Source organism: Petaurus breviceps, unplaced genomic scaffold, assembly GCF_028583685.1.
Source record: "Petaurus breviceps papuanus isolate PSGF00001 unplaced genomic scaffold, PetGlider_PUasm1.0 186, whole genome shotgun sequence".
Taxonomy (NCBI): domain Eukaryota; kingdom Metazoa; phylum Chordata; class Mammalia; order Diprotodontia; family Petauridae; genus Petaurus; species Petaurus breviceps.
This window is the reverse complement of record NW_027185798.1, coordinates 34,981,346-34,998,793: the sequence shown is the minus strand read 5'-3', so window position 1 is coordinate 34,998,793 and position 17,448 is coordinate 34,981,346. Positions and strand designations below refer to the sequence as shown.

Here is a 17,448-nt window from a genome sequence, read left to right as displayed (position 1 = left end):
GGTTGTGATCCAGCTGGAATGAAAAAAGTTGGATGGCTCTCAACTTAAAAAGTGTGTGTGTGTGTGTGTGTGTGTGTGTGTGTGTGTGTTCCTTCCCCATCCCATGCCTTCTGAATAAAGTAGCAGCTTCCAGATCCTAGAATTTACTTTCCTCCATCATCTGGCTCCAACGCACATTCATAGCCTTAGTTCACACTACTCTTCTGGGTATACTCTAGGGCAGAGGTGGTATGTAGTCTTGAGGCCACATGTGGCCCTCTAGATCCTCAAGTGTGACCCTCCAGGTCCTCAAGTATGACCCAAACTTCACAGAACAAATCCCCTTAATAAAAGAATTTGTTCTGTACAACTTGGACTCAGTCAAAAGGCCACATATGTCTTTGAGGCTACAGGTTCCCCACTCTTGCTCTAGGCTCAAACCAAACTGAGCTATTCTCTACCCGATTCCCCTCCTATTGCCTCCCATCTTCAAAATTTGCTCCCACTGTCCCACATTCCTGGGATGGACCCTTCACCTCTGCCACTTCTAGTTGCTTTTTGATGAAGTCTCATCTCTTTGTGTTCTTCCTTGGGTTCCGATTCCTCTGTCTACTGCCACAGAAACTTTCTTCTCTTTCTCTCTCTCATGTAAAAGTGATCTCCCTCTTCCCAAATTTCTCCTAAGGAGGCAGCTGGGCGGTCAGAACACTGAGACTAGAGTCAGGAAGCACTGTGTTCAAATTGGGCGCTAGACTCTCAACTGTGTGACCGTGGTGGGTCAAGTCCCTCACTCCCTCTCAGTCTCAGTGTCTTCATCTGTAAAATGAGAATAGCCTGCCTCATGGGGCTGATATAAGGATCCAATGAGTTAACATATGTATAATACTTAGCAAAACTCAAAGTACTACATAAATGCTAGCTGTGTTATTATCGTTACATTGTCCTAGCACTTGTATCTAGGCCTTCTCTTGTATGTATCTCACCGTTCCTTGTATCATGGTTTTCTACAGAATTGTGGAACCACAGAATGTCAGAGTTAGAATGGACCTCTAGCCCATTCTGTACTTAAATTGAATTTCATTTACAGCATATCTGACAAGGGCTCAGCCGGGCTTTGTTCAAAGATTTACAGTAAAGGGATCTCACTGCTTCTAGAAGTAGTCTATTTCAGTTTGGGCTGACTCTGATTGTTTAACAAGAGCTTTTCCTTGCCTCAAACCTAAAGTTCCCTTTCTTCAGTTTAGCCACTGGTGCCAGTTGGGCTCTTTGGCATACATATCTTTTTTCCATTGTCTTCTTCCTTGCTAGCTACGTATCCCCATCATCTGCATTGTGCTCTGCTTAATTATTTGTGAAGCATGGTAGATGCTTAATAAATCTCCTTTTAATTGAATTTTGTTGAATTGAGCCCTGTTGTTAGTGTATATATTTATAGCTTGGCTTGCCACTGTACATCCAGGGCCATTTCCAATCATTGTGATCTATATCTTGCCACTGGACCCAGATGGTTCCAGAGGAGAAAGGAAGGCTGGTGACTTTACACAACCCTCCCTCAATGAAATCCAATTCACTTTCAAGTCATGGCTTCACCTTCCTGTTGTCCTCCTTTTTGAGAACAAAGGACAAAGAACAATAACAAGAACCTCCCTGGTAGGAAACTGACCCCAAATTAGCCGCCATTCTTGGGCCAAGACAAAATGATCTGAGGTTAAAAGGGCAGTATCCTTTGGTTGTACAGTTCAAAGATCGCTGGCTATCCTTTGACCCAGCAATACCACTACGAGGTATATACCCAAAAGAGATCATAGAAAGAGGATAAAGGTCCTATATTTACAAAAATATTTATATCTCATCTTTTTTTTGTTAGTGGCAAAAAACTAAGGGTCAGACGGCTAGGTGGCGCAGTGAGTAAAGTTCTGGCCCTGGAGTCAGGAGGACCCCAGTTCGGTTCAGGCCTCAGACACTTAACACCCACACAAAAAGACTAGCCATGTAACCTTGGGCAAGTTACTTAATCCCAATTGCCCTCCAAAAGGCAAAAAAAAAAACAAAACAAAAAACAAAAAAACTGAGGGTCACAGGGAGTACCTGTCAATTGGGGAAGTACTAAACAAGTTTTGGTATGTAAACAATGACACTGTAAAAACAAATTATTTTGAAATTCTTAAGTACTCTGATCAACTCTGATCAACCATGATTCCACAGGACTGAGGATAAAGAATGCTACCCACTTATTGACAGTCTAAATTTGCAGAATGAGTCACACATTCTTAGACATGGCCATATGGGAACTCATTTTGCTTGACTTCTTTTCTCTTTTTCCCTGAGGGAGGGAGAGAAAATAAATGCTTGCTAGTTGCAATAAATGATTAAATAAAATAACAGAACTTAATTAAAAAACAAAGAAAACTAGCTTTGAGTCAGAAGATCAGAGTTTAAACCTTCTCTCTGACACTTAACTGTGTGACCTCAGGTAAGTCACTTAACTTCCTTGGGCCCCAGTTTCATCATTTGTAAAAAGAAGAGTCTGAACTTGATTCCTGATCTAGGTCCTCTAAGGAATCATAATGATGCTCTCAGATGGCAGTATTGAAGAGCCTTTGTAGACTGGAAGAGGAGCTAAATTTGCATGGTATCTCAAGCCATCCCATGTGCTTTGTTCCAAATATACAGATGCTTCAATGAACTGGAATTCTGCAGATACCAAAGGGGCAAAAAAACTTAACATGGTCACTAACCACAAACTACCACTGAGTGAGCTTCTTTTGTCCTTTTTTCTTGGCAGCTTTTCTCAGTGAAGCTAAAGAACGGGGTCCCCCTGTGCAATCACACCCCTGGAGAAGTTTTGAGAAGGGTTCCTTTGGGCAGCCACACTCCTTGAGAGCATTTGAGAAGGCTCCTTTGGGACAAACACAAGCCCTCAGAGACTTTGAAAAGGTAAGTGGTCTGGGGTAGCTATTACTATTTCGGAGGAAGTGGTGATATGGTGGGAGAACACTATCTATAGAATAACCCCTGGGATAAAATCACATAAGGATTAATAATGTCATGATTGGAAAGTTCAATTCCTAATCTTCTGGCAGATGGTCCAAGATCTATACACTGGGCTTCCTATGGGTCCTTAAACAAAAGATTTCTTCTGCCGAGCTCGGGCTGGCTCCTGGGTTCGTTCCCTGGGAGATTTATAGGCTACCAGGCTGCTGAGGATAACTGCACATAGTCCAGAGTGATGTTGAAAATAATAGTCCTGCTTTATGCTTGGTTTCGGTTCAGGTTCATCCCAAAGGAGTGAACTTATTTCATGCCTTAACCCCCTAAGTATCTTCCCAGGAATCTCCAAAAGCAGCCTAAACCTCCTGTGAGTCCTGCAATTGCACTGTCCCTTGGACTTAAGCCATCCTGAGCTAGGAACAGATGTTCCCATAAAAATTGTATGTCCCCCAGTCCCACTACAGAGACTCTATTTCTATAACCCTGGATTTATAACAATAATAGCTAACATTTAGATAGTGCATTAGGGTTTGCAAAGTGCTTTCCATATCTCAGTTGATTCTCACAACAACCCTGGGAGGTGCCGTTATTATCTATGTTTTATAGAAGAGGTAAGTATATCTGGTACCTCCTAGGAGATTCCCAAAGGATTCTATGTGAGGGTACATATGGTCTGAGAGGCTTGGGAATTCTGCAATCCTACGTAGGCTAACTCTTCTCCTTCCTCCCTCTCCTTTTATAAATAGCTTTCATTTGAAAGTAATTCTCAATTAAACAGGGATGGCATGAATTCTGGCCAACCCACCAAGTCTTGTGAATTACATTTGCCTCCCTGTAGGACTTAGTTCACACCCTACCCTCCCTGACATTCTTTGGGGGCCAAGAGTGTTTCTCTATAACAAGCACTTACCTTCTTTCGTTCTTTTTGCTAAGGGTTGCTATGGTTACTGCAAGAGCCCTCTGGGAGTTTTTGAGTGGGTTTTAAAGACTAGAAATGCAGGGTTCTGTGTCTGTTCCATAGTGGTGGTGCACTGGGAGCTCTGTGTTTTGGTGGTGGAGGGTAAACTGTAGGTTTTAACTGCTAGGGCTGAGAGTCCTGAACAGCTGGGTGGTGGTGGTGGGTGGTAAACTAGGAACTGTGCCAACATGGTGGACCCTTTCCCTGTTCTTCCTCTCTCTCTTCCAGCCTTTGAGATCTGATATAGTGTGAAGAGGGAGGCTAGGGCTGTTTAGAGCCGTTTAATAGCAGTGTCTCAAAAACATACACCTAGCTTCTTTGTTTCTCTTTTGGTGTTTGGGAATGCAGCACCTAGAACCCCCCTCCATCACTCCTGGGGCACCCAGGAGAGCTACGCAGAAAAGGCTCAAGGGACTCTCTAGATCCACATTCACTCAAAACCATAGCTCACAAGCCTCATCGGTGTGTTTACTTTTCTTCTAGTCAACAAGACACAGCCAGCACAAAACAAAGGCATTTATTGAAATAACATAATAAGAAAATTTGCAAGAAAACACCCATCACCTCAATAAAGCTAATGTACTCTGTCCTGCAAATACATACACCATCTATGTGGAGAGTAAGCGGATATTGAGATTATACATGAGGGAGAACAGACATAGGAACACAAGTGGACAGGGCACATTATGTGGAAGGACATTTCACCCCTTTGACACTGTGTGGAAAACCAGTGATATATTCTGGTGAAATCATCATTCCACTATCACTGAACTGCTTCCCAATGAATATGATATCTCTGTGTCTTTTCTGGTTGATCTTGTGATGACTGCTGGGTTCTTAGCTGAGGGCTGCTCTGGTGACTTCCGGATATGTAGTGTCTGCTGAGAACAAAGCCTTGTTACAAATAACTATTCATCTTAGAGCTAGATAGATATTCCCCAAACCTTTTCTCCTTTAGCATGTAATGAACAGGAGTCAAAATACAAGTTAAGATGTCAAAGTCATCGTTCTTTTTTCACCTAGCCCTCATTTTTGGCTTTCTTATGCCTAGCTGTCAGCTGCAAAGACTTGGAGCCTTGATACAATATTTTGTCTGGTGAAAAAAAATCTCCATCTTCCTGCTGATACACAGGAAGATCACAGAATAAAAGTTTTGAAACTCACCCTGGACTAGTGATGAGATAAAATGAGGTATAAGAAGAAAAAGCATCCCCTTTTAAGGTTGGAGTTCTGTGTACTCTCTGGGCAAGCATATATTTAGCCCCTGCTCTAATATCTCATTCTGTCTTGTAGAGTTTAGATCAAGAATCAGCTACCTTTTACAAGGGGGATGCCAAGTTGTTGGAGCACAGGGCCTGTTTTGCACTCACTGATGCTCAATGTCCCTGTGGTCTGGGGAGCTGATGCCAGGGAGCCAAGATAGAGAAGCAAAGAGATGACCAAGACAATCAGAGAAAATAGTCCCCTTTTGGAACCAAACAATAAAATAAAATCTGCATTAACAGAGTGTGTGTTTCAGTATTGAGAGGTATCATGGCATAATGAATTAGAGGGTCAACCTCTGAGGCAGGAAGATCTGGACGTTAAGTCCTGCCCCTGGCACATACTGGCCATGTAACCTGGAACAAGTAATACATGCTCATAGTGCCACAGTCAGCTCTCTACTATTGTAAGTTACTGATCTACATTGTTACTGGGAGTTTTCTCTGAAGGCATTCCCTATGCTAGTAAAATCTCAGATCTGGTTAAAATGCATTTCAGTGATTCACCCCATCAGAAACTTCATTTCCATATACAGTCATCCATTCCACATTGTAACCTTCCCCATTGTGTTTTTGGTATATTATGGATCGGCATAAGAAATTAAGTGGGAATTTGGGGGGAATTTTGCAGAAGCCGCAGATGACACACAAAGGCCAACAGATGACACAGAAAAAGTTTAGAAACTCAGAGATGCATAAAATGTGTATGTATAATATCAACATATTTTATCTTGGCTGAAGTAACCTAACAAAGTTCCATAATGTTTTGGTACTAAAAAAGTGGCTTTTCAATAAAACTACTGAAATGCAAAAAAACCCAAAACCCAAAACCAAAAACATATTTTATCTTTTAATACCATAATAATTCAGACTCCTTCTCTGGTATGAAGGGAGAACCAAAAAATTTGATGTGAATTTTCCCGATTGTGGGAATGGCATGGCCCTAACCCCTCACAATGCAGAAGGGATAATGTATAGAAGCAGTAGCTATTAAACTAAATTAAAAAAACAAACTCAGCCCTAGAACTTTCTGTTTGTTGCTCACATCAAAGCCTCAGATATCCCTATGGGCATTCTCCAGGGTCCCCATGACACCAGTTCATGGTGCTGGGATTGTCCCTATCTGAACCTCTCCTTAGCATCCCAGGTAGGGTAAGCATAATGTAGCAACTGGCTTGGCCTCCAGAAGGGGAGGTAGCAGGATGCTTCCTAGGCAGAATTTAAAGGGAGATGGGCATGTTTGTGTGTGTACATGTGAGCCTTCAAAGTTTTCTTCCTATGCTCTCTTTATGCTCACGTGCTTACTTCTTACACTTGCCTATTCCCTAAATAGGTCACATTTGTAGTGTTCTATACAGTTCTGGGCACATTTTAAGAAGCACTTTGGAAGAATGGAGTGTCCAAAGGAGGGTGGTCATCATGGTGACTTTCAAGAATTCCTGATGAAAAGACCAGAGATGTAGAGAAACTTGGATATACAAACACAGAAGCCAAGAGAAGCATAAAAAGAAAAACACAAATGAACACTCACATGAGACTAAACAAAGATCAGCTGGTTATATTCTTATATGAAGTGGTGATAACGTGTATTCACACAGGACTCTATCATCATCAGAGATAGCAGATAGAATTTAATTAGGAAAAAAAAAGATAATCCCTGCTCCAAGAGTTCCCATTCTTATGCGGGGGTGGGGAGACACACAAAGGTATTCATTTTGCAGATGAGGAAACTGAGGCAAACTGTTATTATTGTTCGTCTTTCATTCTTGAAGAGGACCAATGACATCAGGAGGGTGATGTCTTTCTTGACTTTCAAGTGAATTGGATTTAAGTGAGGCAGAACTGTGCAAAGTCATCAGCCTCACTGGAGGCATTGTAGAGGAAGTCTGGAGGGCATCCTCCTGAAAAAGAGGTTCCAGGAGGAGTTGTTCAGAGGCTGAGGCCTCAGGGGTGGAAGGTACTTCCAGCGTGTGAGTTCCAAGGCTTCCAGACTGAATAGCTGTCTGGGGCATGATAGAGGAAATCCAAAATGCAACTAAGAGAGGAGGGAGGTAGAAGCAAAGTAGGAGATGACTGGACCCATGGGAAGAGAGGGGCCCTGCTAAGAGATCTATCCTAAGGGACGATGAGTTCCAGAGCCCAGAAAATACCACTAGCTCCTGCAGAGAATAGTGTGATTTCAGAGACTCTCCTGTCCCGCTCCCTTCCAAACTCTCTGAACTGATCTGAAATTCAAGGGGCAAAAACTCTGATTCCACAATTAAAGATAAAAGCCTTAAAATGTAAGTGCTGATTAACCTATCTGACTGAGTGCTTCATAATGAATTATAAATCAGTGAATCAGCAAGTCTAAGTGTAAATGTAAATGATTCATGCCTAAGCCTTCCTGTTTCTGAGACGTGTTGAAGACAATGGAAAGATATTGGGTATCTGATAAAAGGGGTAGTATTGAGTAGGGGAAAAGGGCAGGGCAAGAAGGCATCAAGGATGAGAGCTACTCAAATTGACCCTGAGGAAAATTCAGTTGAGAGGAGAGGTGATGGGAGAGGATGGGCAGGCCCTGGGTGTGGATGAGGGCTGATTAGCTGTGGCCCAGAGAATAATCCAAAATAAGTCTTTGTCCTTCATTCTGGAAGAGGACCATGACATCAAGAAGATGATGCCATGACTTGCAAGTGAATTGGATTTAAGTGAGGAAAGCCTATGCAAGGTCACCAGTCTCACTTTCTCTTCTGGAGCCATCTGGGTCCAGTGGCTAGGTATCTATCAGGGCAACTGGAGAGGGCCCTGCCCAAAATAAATGCAATGGGAGGGGAGGAGAATGTGTTGACTCTGAGGATTGTCCCACAGAGAATGAAAGCCATGAAGGAAAACAGCTTGAGGAGAAGATGGTCATGCTTGGTGCAACCAGAGGTTGTGAAGATTTCTCTTCCACTGCTTATATCAGCACCTTGGGACAAAATCCTAGTTAACCCATACTAATCACATCTTTGCCAAGGACTGAATAAAAATTCTGAGGACTTTGCAATTTTAACTAGGCTTTTTCATGTCTGTTTTCTTTTTCAAATTTTTACTGATATCATTTGTTCTTAAATCATCTTTATTTCCTAATGTTTCTTTACCCCTTTTCCCTCCCCAGAGAATTATTATTAAAACAAAGATCAGAAAAGAAAGAAGAAAGGAAAAATTAATTCTCCAAAACCCACCAACCCCTCATTCAACATTTATATTATACAAATTGCTCCACTTCCATGGTCCCACACCTCTACAAAGAGGGAGTAAGCAACATGCATTTTCTCCTTTCTCCTTTGAGGTCAATCATAATTGTTAAACAGCATTTGTTTTTCTGTTGCAATTCTTTGAATTTACATTGTTGTAGTTACGATGCATGTTGTTTTCCTGGTTCTGCTTACTTCATTTTGTATCAGTACATATGTTTTCCCCTGATTTTCTGTATTCTTCATATTCAGGGTTTCCTATGGTAGAGTAATATTCCATTGCCTTCAGGTCATCTATACATCTAGTTGATCAGGGACAAATAAAAGCAATATGTTTTTTTTTAACACCATCTACTTGGTAATAAGAAAACTTTGTTCCTGTAGGGTTAATATATTTCTATAATATTTGCTCAAAGCACTGGTGAGGGGTGGGGAATCTGTGGCCTCAATGCTACATGTGATATTGCCACATTTAGGTCCTTGGGTGTGGCCTTTTGACTGAGTCCAAGTTTTACAGAACAAATCTTTTAATTAAGGGGATTTGTTCTGTGAAGTTTGGATTCAGTCAAAGGGCTGCTGCACTTGAGGACCCAGAGGGCCACATGTGGTCTCAAACCTGCAGGTTCCCCAACCCTGCCTAGGCTATTGAAGACAAGGGTAGGAGTTGACTTGGGGTGGGAGGAGCATTTATACTTGATATATTCCAAAGTCACAAATAACAACCTTGAACCCTGCTTGTGTGTTGTGAATGTGGTTTTGGTCACATACGCACAAGTCATGGAAAGAGAATGTGGATAAATTGGCTTCCTGTGCAAGGTCTCCTGAAGGTGAATCAGTGGCTTCATCTTTATAGAGAAAGAATCCCTCAGGGAAAGAAAGGAAAGGAAATTATTCTAAGATCATTGACAAAAATTAGTATTGAAAGGAAGTTGGGCAAGGGAGCAAAAAAAGAAGTAAGCCTTTGTAACCAACATTTGATGATGGTATGTATGGAAGAGGGGATGAGAAGGGTACCCAGTACAATGGAGGTGCAATTGCTGTTAGGCCAACAGTTTTAGGCTTAGCACTTGAAAACCAACTCAGAGGGACTCTATAGATGATTTCTGACCCAAGAGGGTAGAGGAACTGTCACGGTGACTCAGTTTACCTATTCAGGAGTATAGGGCTCAACATGGAGCAAGGGTAGGAAAAGCCCTTGGAGTAAGAGAAAGAGAGGGGAAGCAGAGCTCTGGAGTCTAGCTTGCCAGAGGCTCACTGCAGTGGTCTTTGTGATTCATCACAGGGAGACACTAGGCTAGTCTTCTGAGAATTTCACCTTCCAGCTTGTTGGGATCACCTGGTATGGAATGAATTTAGTAAAGTGTTCAGGTCAGGTCAAATTAACAAACATTTATGAAAGACCTATTATATACTATATGCCAGGCACTGTACTAAGTGCTGGGAGTACAAAGAAAGGCAGAAACAGTTCCTGCCCTTAAAGAACTTACATTCTAATAGTGAGATACTGTGCAAACAACTATGTGCAAACAAGATATATATAGGAAAAATCAGAGGTAATCTCTTAAGAGGGACTAGGAAAGTCTGAGATTTTAACTGAAACTTGAAGGAAGTTGGTGAAGACAAGGAGAGGGATCATCTCAGCTATGGGGGACAGTTAGTGAAAATTTGTGGAGTTGGGAGAAAGAATGTCTTGTGGGAGAAACATCGAGGAAGACAATGTTTCTGGATTCTAGAGTATATGGAAAGGAGAGAGGTATAAGAACACTGCAAAGGTAGGAAAAAGCCAGGTAAGGAAGGGCTTTAAAAGTCAAACAAAGAGTTGAGATGATAAACGAATGATCTCTTGGGTCACTTCCAACTCTGAGCCCTCTGAAGACAATTTGTCATATATCTTATAGATTAGGGAATTGCCAGTAGACTGTGATTAGTGGGAAGGCACATCAGAATGATTCTTTTCCTAGCTAACTGAACATTATTATCATTATTGATGATAGCAATAACTCACATCTCTATAGTGTTTTAAGGCCTTTATTGAAGTATTTAAGGTTTGTAAAATGCTTATTTTCCTGGTGAAGTACTTAATGGGAATGATATCATTACTTTATAGATGAAGATAGTGAGACTCAGTTATCTGGCACAATGAATAGAGCAATGGACTTGGAGACAGGAAGACTTGAGTTCAAATGTGGCCTTAGACGAGCTGTGTGACCCTGGGCAAGTCATTTCACATCTGTAAAATGAGCTGGAGAAGGAAATGGCAAACAACTTCAATATTTTTGCAGAGAAAACCCTTAATGGGATCATGAAGAGTCAGACGTGACTGAAACAAGTGAACAACAACCCTGAGACTCAGATTGTGACTTTCCTATGGTCACACTAATAAATGTATAAATTAATAAATTTATATTTATTAATTTAATAAACTAATAAATGACAGACCTAGGTCTTCTGGATCACATGACATTTTCCCCCACTTTTCATTGTCTAGAAGGGTTTTGTGGAGGAAAGACGCCGTCTGGTTCCTGAAAACGGGTTGAGTTTTGATAGATGGAGAGAACGCTGGGTGTTTCAGACTGGGAGAATGAGACAAAGCATGAGTGCAGGGAAGCAAGAGATGTGTTGTGGGGCCTGTGCGCAGAGTGATATCTTCAGGTTGGCGGTGGGGCGGGGGTGGGGCTCAAGGAGACAGACACTTCGGGCATGACCACATGGTCTTAGTGACCTTCACATAAAATCTTCAAGTTTGTCGAGTGCTTTGCATCAATAGTCCTGTGTGAATAGTCCTCACAATCCCTGGTGTCGTGGATTCAGTCATCAGCATTCTCATTTTACAAGTGAGGGAAATGAAGCTGAGTAGTTAAGTCACAAACCAAAGTTTGAGAGGCAGAATTTGAACCCAGGCCTCCCTCCTGCTACACCCAGCACTCAGTACCTTTGCTTCAGGCCGTCATCTCATTCACCCACATCTAGACCTCAAAGGCTTAAACCCAGAAGGAACCAAAAATATCCTTGAGGTCACTAGCCTAGTTCCCTCATTTTATAGATGAGGGCCCCTGGGTCAAGAAGGGTTAAATTGCTTACCCAATGTCATATAGCAGATAATAGAGCAAAGATTTGAACCCAAGTCCTCTGACCCCAGGTAATCTTCAAGCTCCCTTCCAAGTTTAGAAATTCTGATTCTGTGACTTTGGCTTCAGCAAAGGGTTCCAGAACATAAATGCACAGTGACAGAGACAGCTGGAAAGGTGAGTTGGCATCACACTGTGAATGCCAGACTAAGGAGCTACAACTTTCTCTTTTAGGCATCAGGAAATCACTAGAGGTTTTTGTGTATAAATAAATCATTATTTAATGATACTTAACCTTGGAGAGGTATTCAGAACAAATTTTAGAGGGAATAAATACTTATTGAATTAAAATAAAGAAATCCAACATGGATAGACAGGGCATAAAACAATAAAACCCTAGAATAGGACAGTATCTCTGGGAATGGAACAGAAGGGACAAATGGAGACAAGAAACCTTGAAGAAAGAATCCTCAGGGCTTGGTGACTAGAAAGGGATGGGGGTCTGTGAGGGAGAAATAGAGTCAAAGGCGACTCTCAAGTTTTAAGCCTGGGTGACTGGGTAGATGACTGGGTAGTATAATTAATAGATATAGGGTAGTCAGGAGGAAAAACTAGCTCTGTGGGCAGTGGGAAATATGGAACTGGAGCTAGAGAAAAAAGGTCAGGGCTTCAGATCTGAGAATAATCCACGTAAATGTGATCATGAGTGACTCCCTATGGCCTTTAGGATCAAATACGAACACCTCTGTGTGGCATTTAAGACCTGCCACACAGCCTGGCTCCAATCTGTTTTCTAGCCTTCTATCTATCTGTCTGTCTGTTTGCCTCTGTGTATATGTATATGTGTATATATATATATATATATATGTGTGTGTGTGTGTGTGTGTGTGTATGTATATGTATATATATGTCTCTATATCTATCTGTCTATATCTGTCTGTCTCTGTATATATCTCTATATCCTTCTATCTGTCTATCTATGTGTCTGCCTGTGTATCTATCTGTCTATGTATCTGTCTGTCTATGTATATCTCTCTCCCTCCTCTCTCTCTCTCTCTCTCTCTCTCTCTCTCTCTCTCTCTCTCTCTCTTTCTCTCTCCCTCCCTCCCTCCCTCCCTCCCTTCCCTTCCTTCTCTCCCTCCCCATCCATGCTTCCATCTGTCTGTCTGTCTATAGTCTAGCCAGATTGACCTTCCTGTAGTTCCTAACTCATGACTTCCCATCTCTTGCCCCTGCCTTTCTATAAGCTCTTCTCCCACTCCTGGAATGTATTTCCTCCTCCTCTTCTTCTCTCCTTAGAATCTTTAGTTTCCTTCAAAGTTCAGCTCGAGTGTCATCTCCTACTAGAGACCTTTCCTGATTCTCTCCTCCCCCTCTTCCCTTTTGTTAGTTCCCTAATGCAGGGACTGTATAACTTTTGTTGTTTGTATATCAAGCATCAAGCATAGGGCCTGGCGTAATAGGCACTTGATAAATGCTGGCTGATTGATTGGTAAGATCAGTAGGGAGAATAGAGAGAGAGAAGAGCAGAGGGGCAACTGAAGAGTCAGCAAGCAGCAAGCAATCATTAAGCACTTACTATGTGCCAAGCACAGGGCTAAGTGTTAGAGATACAAATGCAAGGAAACTAGTCCCTGTCCTCAAGGAGCTTACCCTCTAATGGGGGAAGACAACACACGAAAAGGAGTTGAAAAGGGGATGGAGGTGGGGGAAAGGGCACCCAGTGGGCATGATGTCAAAGTCAGGGGAAAGGAGAAACAAGACCTGAAGGGGAATGAAGGATGACCTCTTTTAGTTCCTCTCAAAATGGAGACCGTGAGTAGGCAGAATTCACTGATGGGAGATGGAGCGTGCATGAGTGGGGATGGTCCAGGGTGAGAAGTTGCAGAGACCAATGAGTGTTCTGGGGTGAGGAGGCCCCAAGCCCTGATGCAGTTGAGGTATGGTGGCAAAGTCCACAAAGTCAGAAGCATAGTCAGGAGAGGAATGGCCATTGGATTATGTCCACATGTGGGGGGTGGGAAGATTGAGGAGACAGAAAAGAAGCAGTCGGTGGTAGGAGAGGAATAGTCTTGTCTTGTCTCAAAAGTCAAGGAAGAAGAATTAAAGAAAGCATTTTGAAGAAGGCCTAATGGAGAAAGCTCCTAAACAGTGCCTAATGCTATAGGAGAGGAGGAGCATGGGGCTTTGTGTGTGTGTATGTGCTTGTGTGTGAGAGAGAAAGGGAGAGAGAGAGGGAGAGAGGGAGGGAGGGGGGAAGGGAGGGAGGAAGAAAGAGAGAGACAGAGAGACAGAAAGACAAAGAGACAGAGGGGTGGGGGAGGGGTGGTGGTGGTGGTGGTGAGGGGAGCTTTCCCTTTACATCCTCTCTCCCTTTAGCAACCTTGGTTTAAGTACTTCCCTTTGTTTCCTCTCACTGTACCCTGAATGTATCATTTGTTTTCCTGCCTTTGAGATTTTGATCACTCAGAAGTATCCCCCAACCTGGAATGCACACACTTTTTCCTGCCTACCTTCATGCCTCTACCTCCCACACAATGTCTCTTTTATCCAGAAACCTCCAGCAAAGACAGCTGCATGTACATACTATTTATAGCACAAGCTGGCTTACTCTGGCAGTCTGAGTCCAGCCACAGTGAGTCAGCCTATTGGGGGCCTAACCCCTGGCAAACTTTTCCACTTGGACTATAGTTTAATTGTATTTCTTTAGAAATGTTACCATTAGGAGTGTTTTCCCTACCTCACCCTCTCTTGTGGAAATTTCAGATATTCTAGGGACTATTTTTCTGTACTACGTCAGGTTGGGGTCTCTGTTTTCCCAGAGTGTCTCTTAAGTCAGTCATAAGAAAAATTTCCAGGCATGATTTCATAAGAAAACAATTTGTATGTCCAAATCACAAAGACCCAAATATCTCATTCCCCTCAGACTCTGACATTGAGAAAGTCAGTCTACTTAGCCAATGTTCCAAGGAACCATCGTTTGGTCACTGGGTGTGCTGCCTCTGTTGATTCAGATCAGAAGCCCTCTGTGACGCAGTTGATGGTGTTTAAGAGTTTCTGTGGCTGAAAAATTAATCATCCTCTGGGCAGCCTGGGGAGAAGTCTCCTTAAAGTTAACTAGGCTGGTCCTTGGACAGTAGACATACAGTTCAGCAGACCCATATCCTCAAAGCCTTTCCAATTTGGTAGGACTTTGCAGAATTTGCCCTCCATTGGCATGATCCAGGGTCCCTGCCATATAATGATGAGGCATCAGAGGAACCTTTTAGTGGATACAATAACAAGTAGAAGATATTGGATCCTGAACATGGAATATCCAAGCAGAATTTTTTTTTCTTTACAAATGTAGAAAACTGGGGGCTTGTCACACATTCCTCAGGGCATCCACAAGGCTTCTTGAGACTCCCATTTATAACTGCAACTCTTGATCCAGAGGCCTCTAGATTTAAAAAGTCAAGCAATTTTTGTAAAATTTTAATGACCTCTGTGTATAGAGTTTTCCATTAAGGAGAACTTGTAACTTCAAATCAAATCAACAGACATTTGCGTTCATATATATATCCTGTGTGTAGGTGTTCCTACGCACGGCCTGTGAGGGTTTCTCCAATGAATAAGACAAGAGACGGAGGCCTCAAGGAATTTATGTTGTTGAGCAGAGGAAAGACACAGTTGAAACAGTGACTAACTCAAATAAAAAATTCAATCCTGAAGACAAGGACAGCAGAAGAGATGTTACAGGATAATTGGTTACCAAATGAATGCTACACAAAGTAAATCCTCTGAGGTCAGAAAGGATACATTAGCTAGGTATGGCTGGGTAAGGATGGGGTGGGTTTTAAATTTGAATACAGTTTTTAAAAAGTATAAATTAGCCAGTGTCAAGAAAGACAAACAAATGCACAAAATAATGAGTAAAATTTTAAATATAACTGTATCATCTCACCTACATTCTTTACAAGAAAAATTTACAAAATAATAACCCAAACCAACTTCTTTATGCTCAGTCTCCTTCTGTATTTTCCCCTAAGTTGTCATTGTTCGGTTATTTCAGTTATGTCTAATTTTTCATGACCCCATTTGAGTTTTCTTGGCAAAGATATTAGAGTGGTTTGCCATTTCCTTCTCCAACTCATTTGACAGATGAGGAAACTGAGGCAAATAGGGTTAAGGGACTTGCCCAGGGTCACACAGCTAGTAAGTGTCTGAGGCCATATTTGAACTCAGGAAGAGGAGTCTTCTTGATTCCATGCCCAGCACTCTATCCACTGAGCCACCCCTAGGTGCTTATACATTATTTTTTTTTCGCTTTTTTCCTATACAGTCATAGTTATTATGGATATTCTCCTAATTCTGCACTTTCATCCTTTTTGCATCATTTGTATAAGGCTTTCCATTCTTCCTAGTTTGTATTCCTGTTTTTCATTCTTTAATAAGGCAATAATAATAATAGCTGTCCCATGAAAAGCTTTAAGACTTTACAAAGTGCTTGCTTGCATTCCTTCATTTATTATCTACAACACCCTTATGGGAGAGGTGCAGCAAACATTGTTACTTCCATTTCATATTGAGGAGACGTGACTCAGCACGGTTGAGCATCTCGCCCAGGATCACTCACCTGAAGATGTTTCAGAAGGAGGATTCCAGCCTGGGTCTAGCCTGACTCCAAGTCCGGGGCTGTTTGACTCCCCCAGGCCACCTCCTGTGACTCCTCTGAGTAATCCTCAGTCGCATCCTTAACCCACAGTCATTTTTAGTCATTCCCCGATCACTGGACATAGAGGTGATTTTTCAAAAAGGATTAAGGCATCTATGAATATTTGCTCATCCAAGTAAAGGCTTGGCATAGGAATACCTAGGCCAAAAGGTATGATTAATTATGTCATATATACTGCACATCACCAGCATGATCTCCAAAAACCATGCACCAATTTATATTCTAGCAACAATGTTAATAGAGTGTCATTTCCTGGGAAATCAGAAACATCCACTAATTTTCCCGCCAACATTAAGTCTTGTCATTTTGTCATGTTTCTTCCACTTTGATGGATGTAATATGGTATTTCAAGGTTGTCTTAATTGGACATTTCTCTGATTTTTACAGTCTAATTAGTACCTTGCCCAGACTTAATCTCACACATTTGGATGCAGCCTGTGGTCCCTGTCTCAATGCTTGACTTCATTCTCTCTTTCCTCATCTTCCCTGAATGGAAGTTTGCCCAGGTAGATAACCTGAACACTGTGGGGAGGGGAGGTAGGAGAGGGGGAGCAGAGTAAGAATCTCCTGAAAATTACCAAAGAATTCACTTCTAAATACATTCCCTGTCAATCACTCAAACTTTCACTTTCCTTAACTAATTGTTCTCTATCCCACACTACTAATCACATAGTCCAGCATTAATAACAGTCATCATAATAATTGACATTTAGGCTTTCCTGGCTAAACATCTCCATTCCTTCAACTGTGCCTCCTAAAATGTCGCCTCAAGGGTACTCTGTACCCTGTTTGCAGTCTTTTAAATGCTTTTCTGCTTGCCAGTGACCTTCCTAGAAATGTGGCAGTTAATCAATTAAGCATTTACCAAGTGCCTACTATGTGTTGGGGCCCTGCACTACCATATACTGAGGATACAAAGGCAAAGTGTTCTTGAGGAGCTTATAATTTAGCAAGAAGAGTCAACATGGGAACATATAGGCATATATGTGTCTATATGTATGTCTATATATATCCATTCATCATATTTAGTCTATTACATATATGCCTATATGTGCCCATGTTGACTCTTAGGTATCACATAGATACCTAAGACACACACACATATATATATATATATATACATATATAGGGATGAAAATATCTATATATGATAGATTAAATATGATGGAGGAGGCACTGGCAGATAGATGGATAGATAGATAGATAGATAGATAGATAGATAGATAGATAGATAGATAGATAGATAGATAGATAGATA

The 17,448-nt window shown here is 41.8% G+C and overlaps 1 protein-coding gene across 2 annotated transcripts in view; it reads left to right on the top strand.

Moving 5' to 3' along the window:
* The window catches only part of PDE4DIP (phosphodiesterase 4D interacting protein), a 273,714-nt gene that overhangs the window by 68,728 nt on the left and 187,538 nt on the right, over positions 1–17,448 (top strand). For both annotated transcript variants that reach the window (XM_069090199.1, XM_069090202.1), the window contains exon 3: positions 2,765–2,916. In XM_069090199.1, the coding sequence (XP_068946300.1) occupies positions 2,765–2,916 (152 nt within the window). The remainder of the gene's footprint in view (positions 1–2,764; positions 2,917–17,448) is intronic.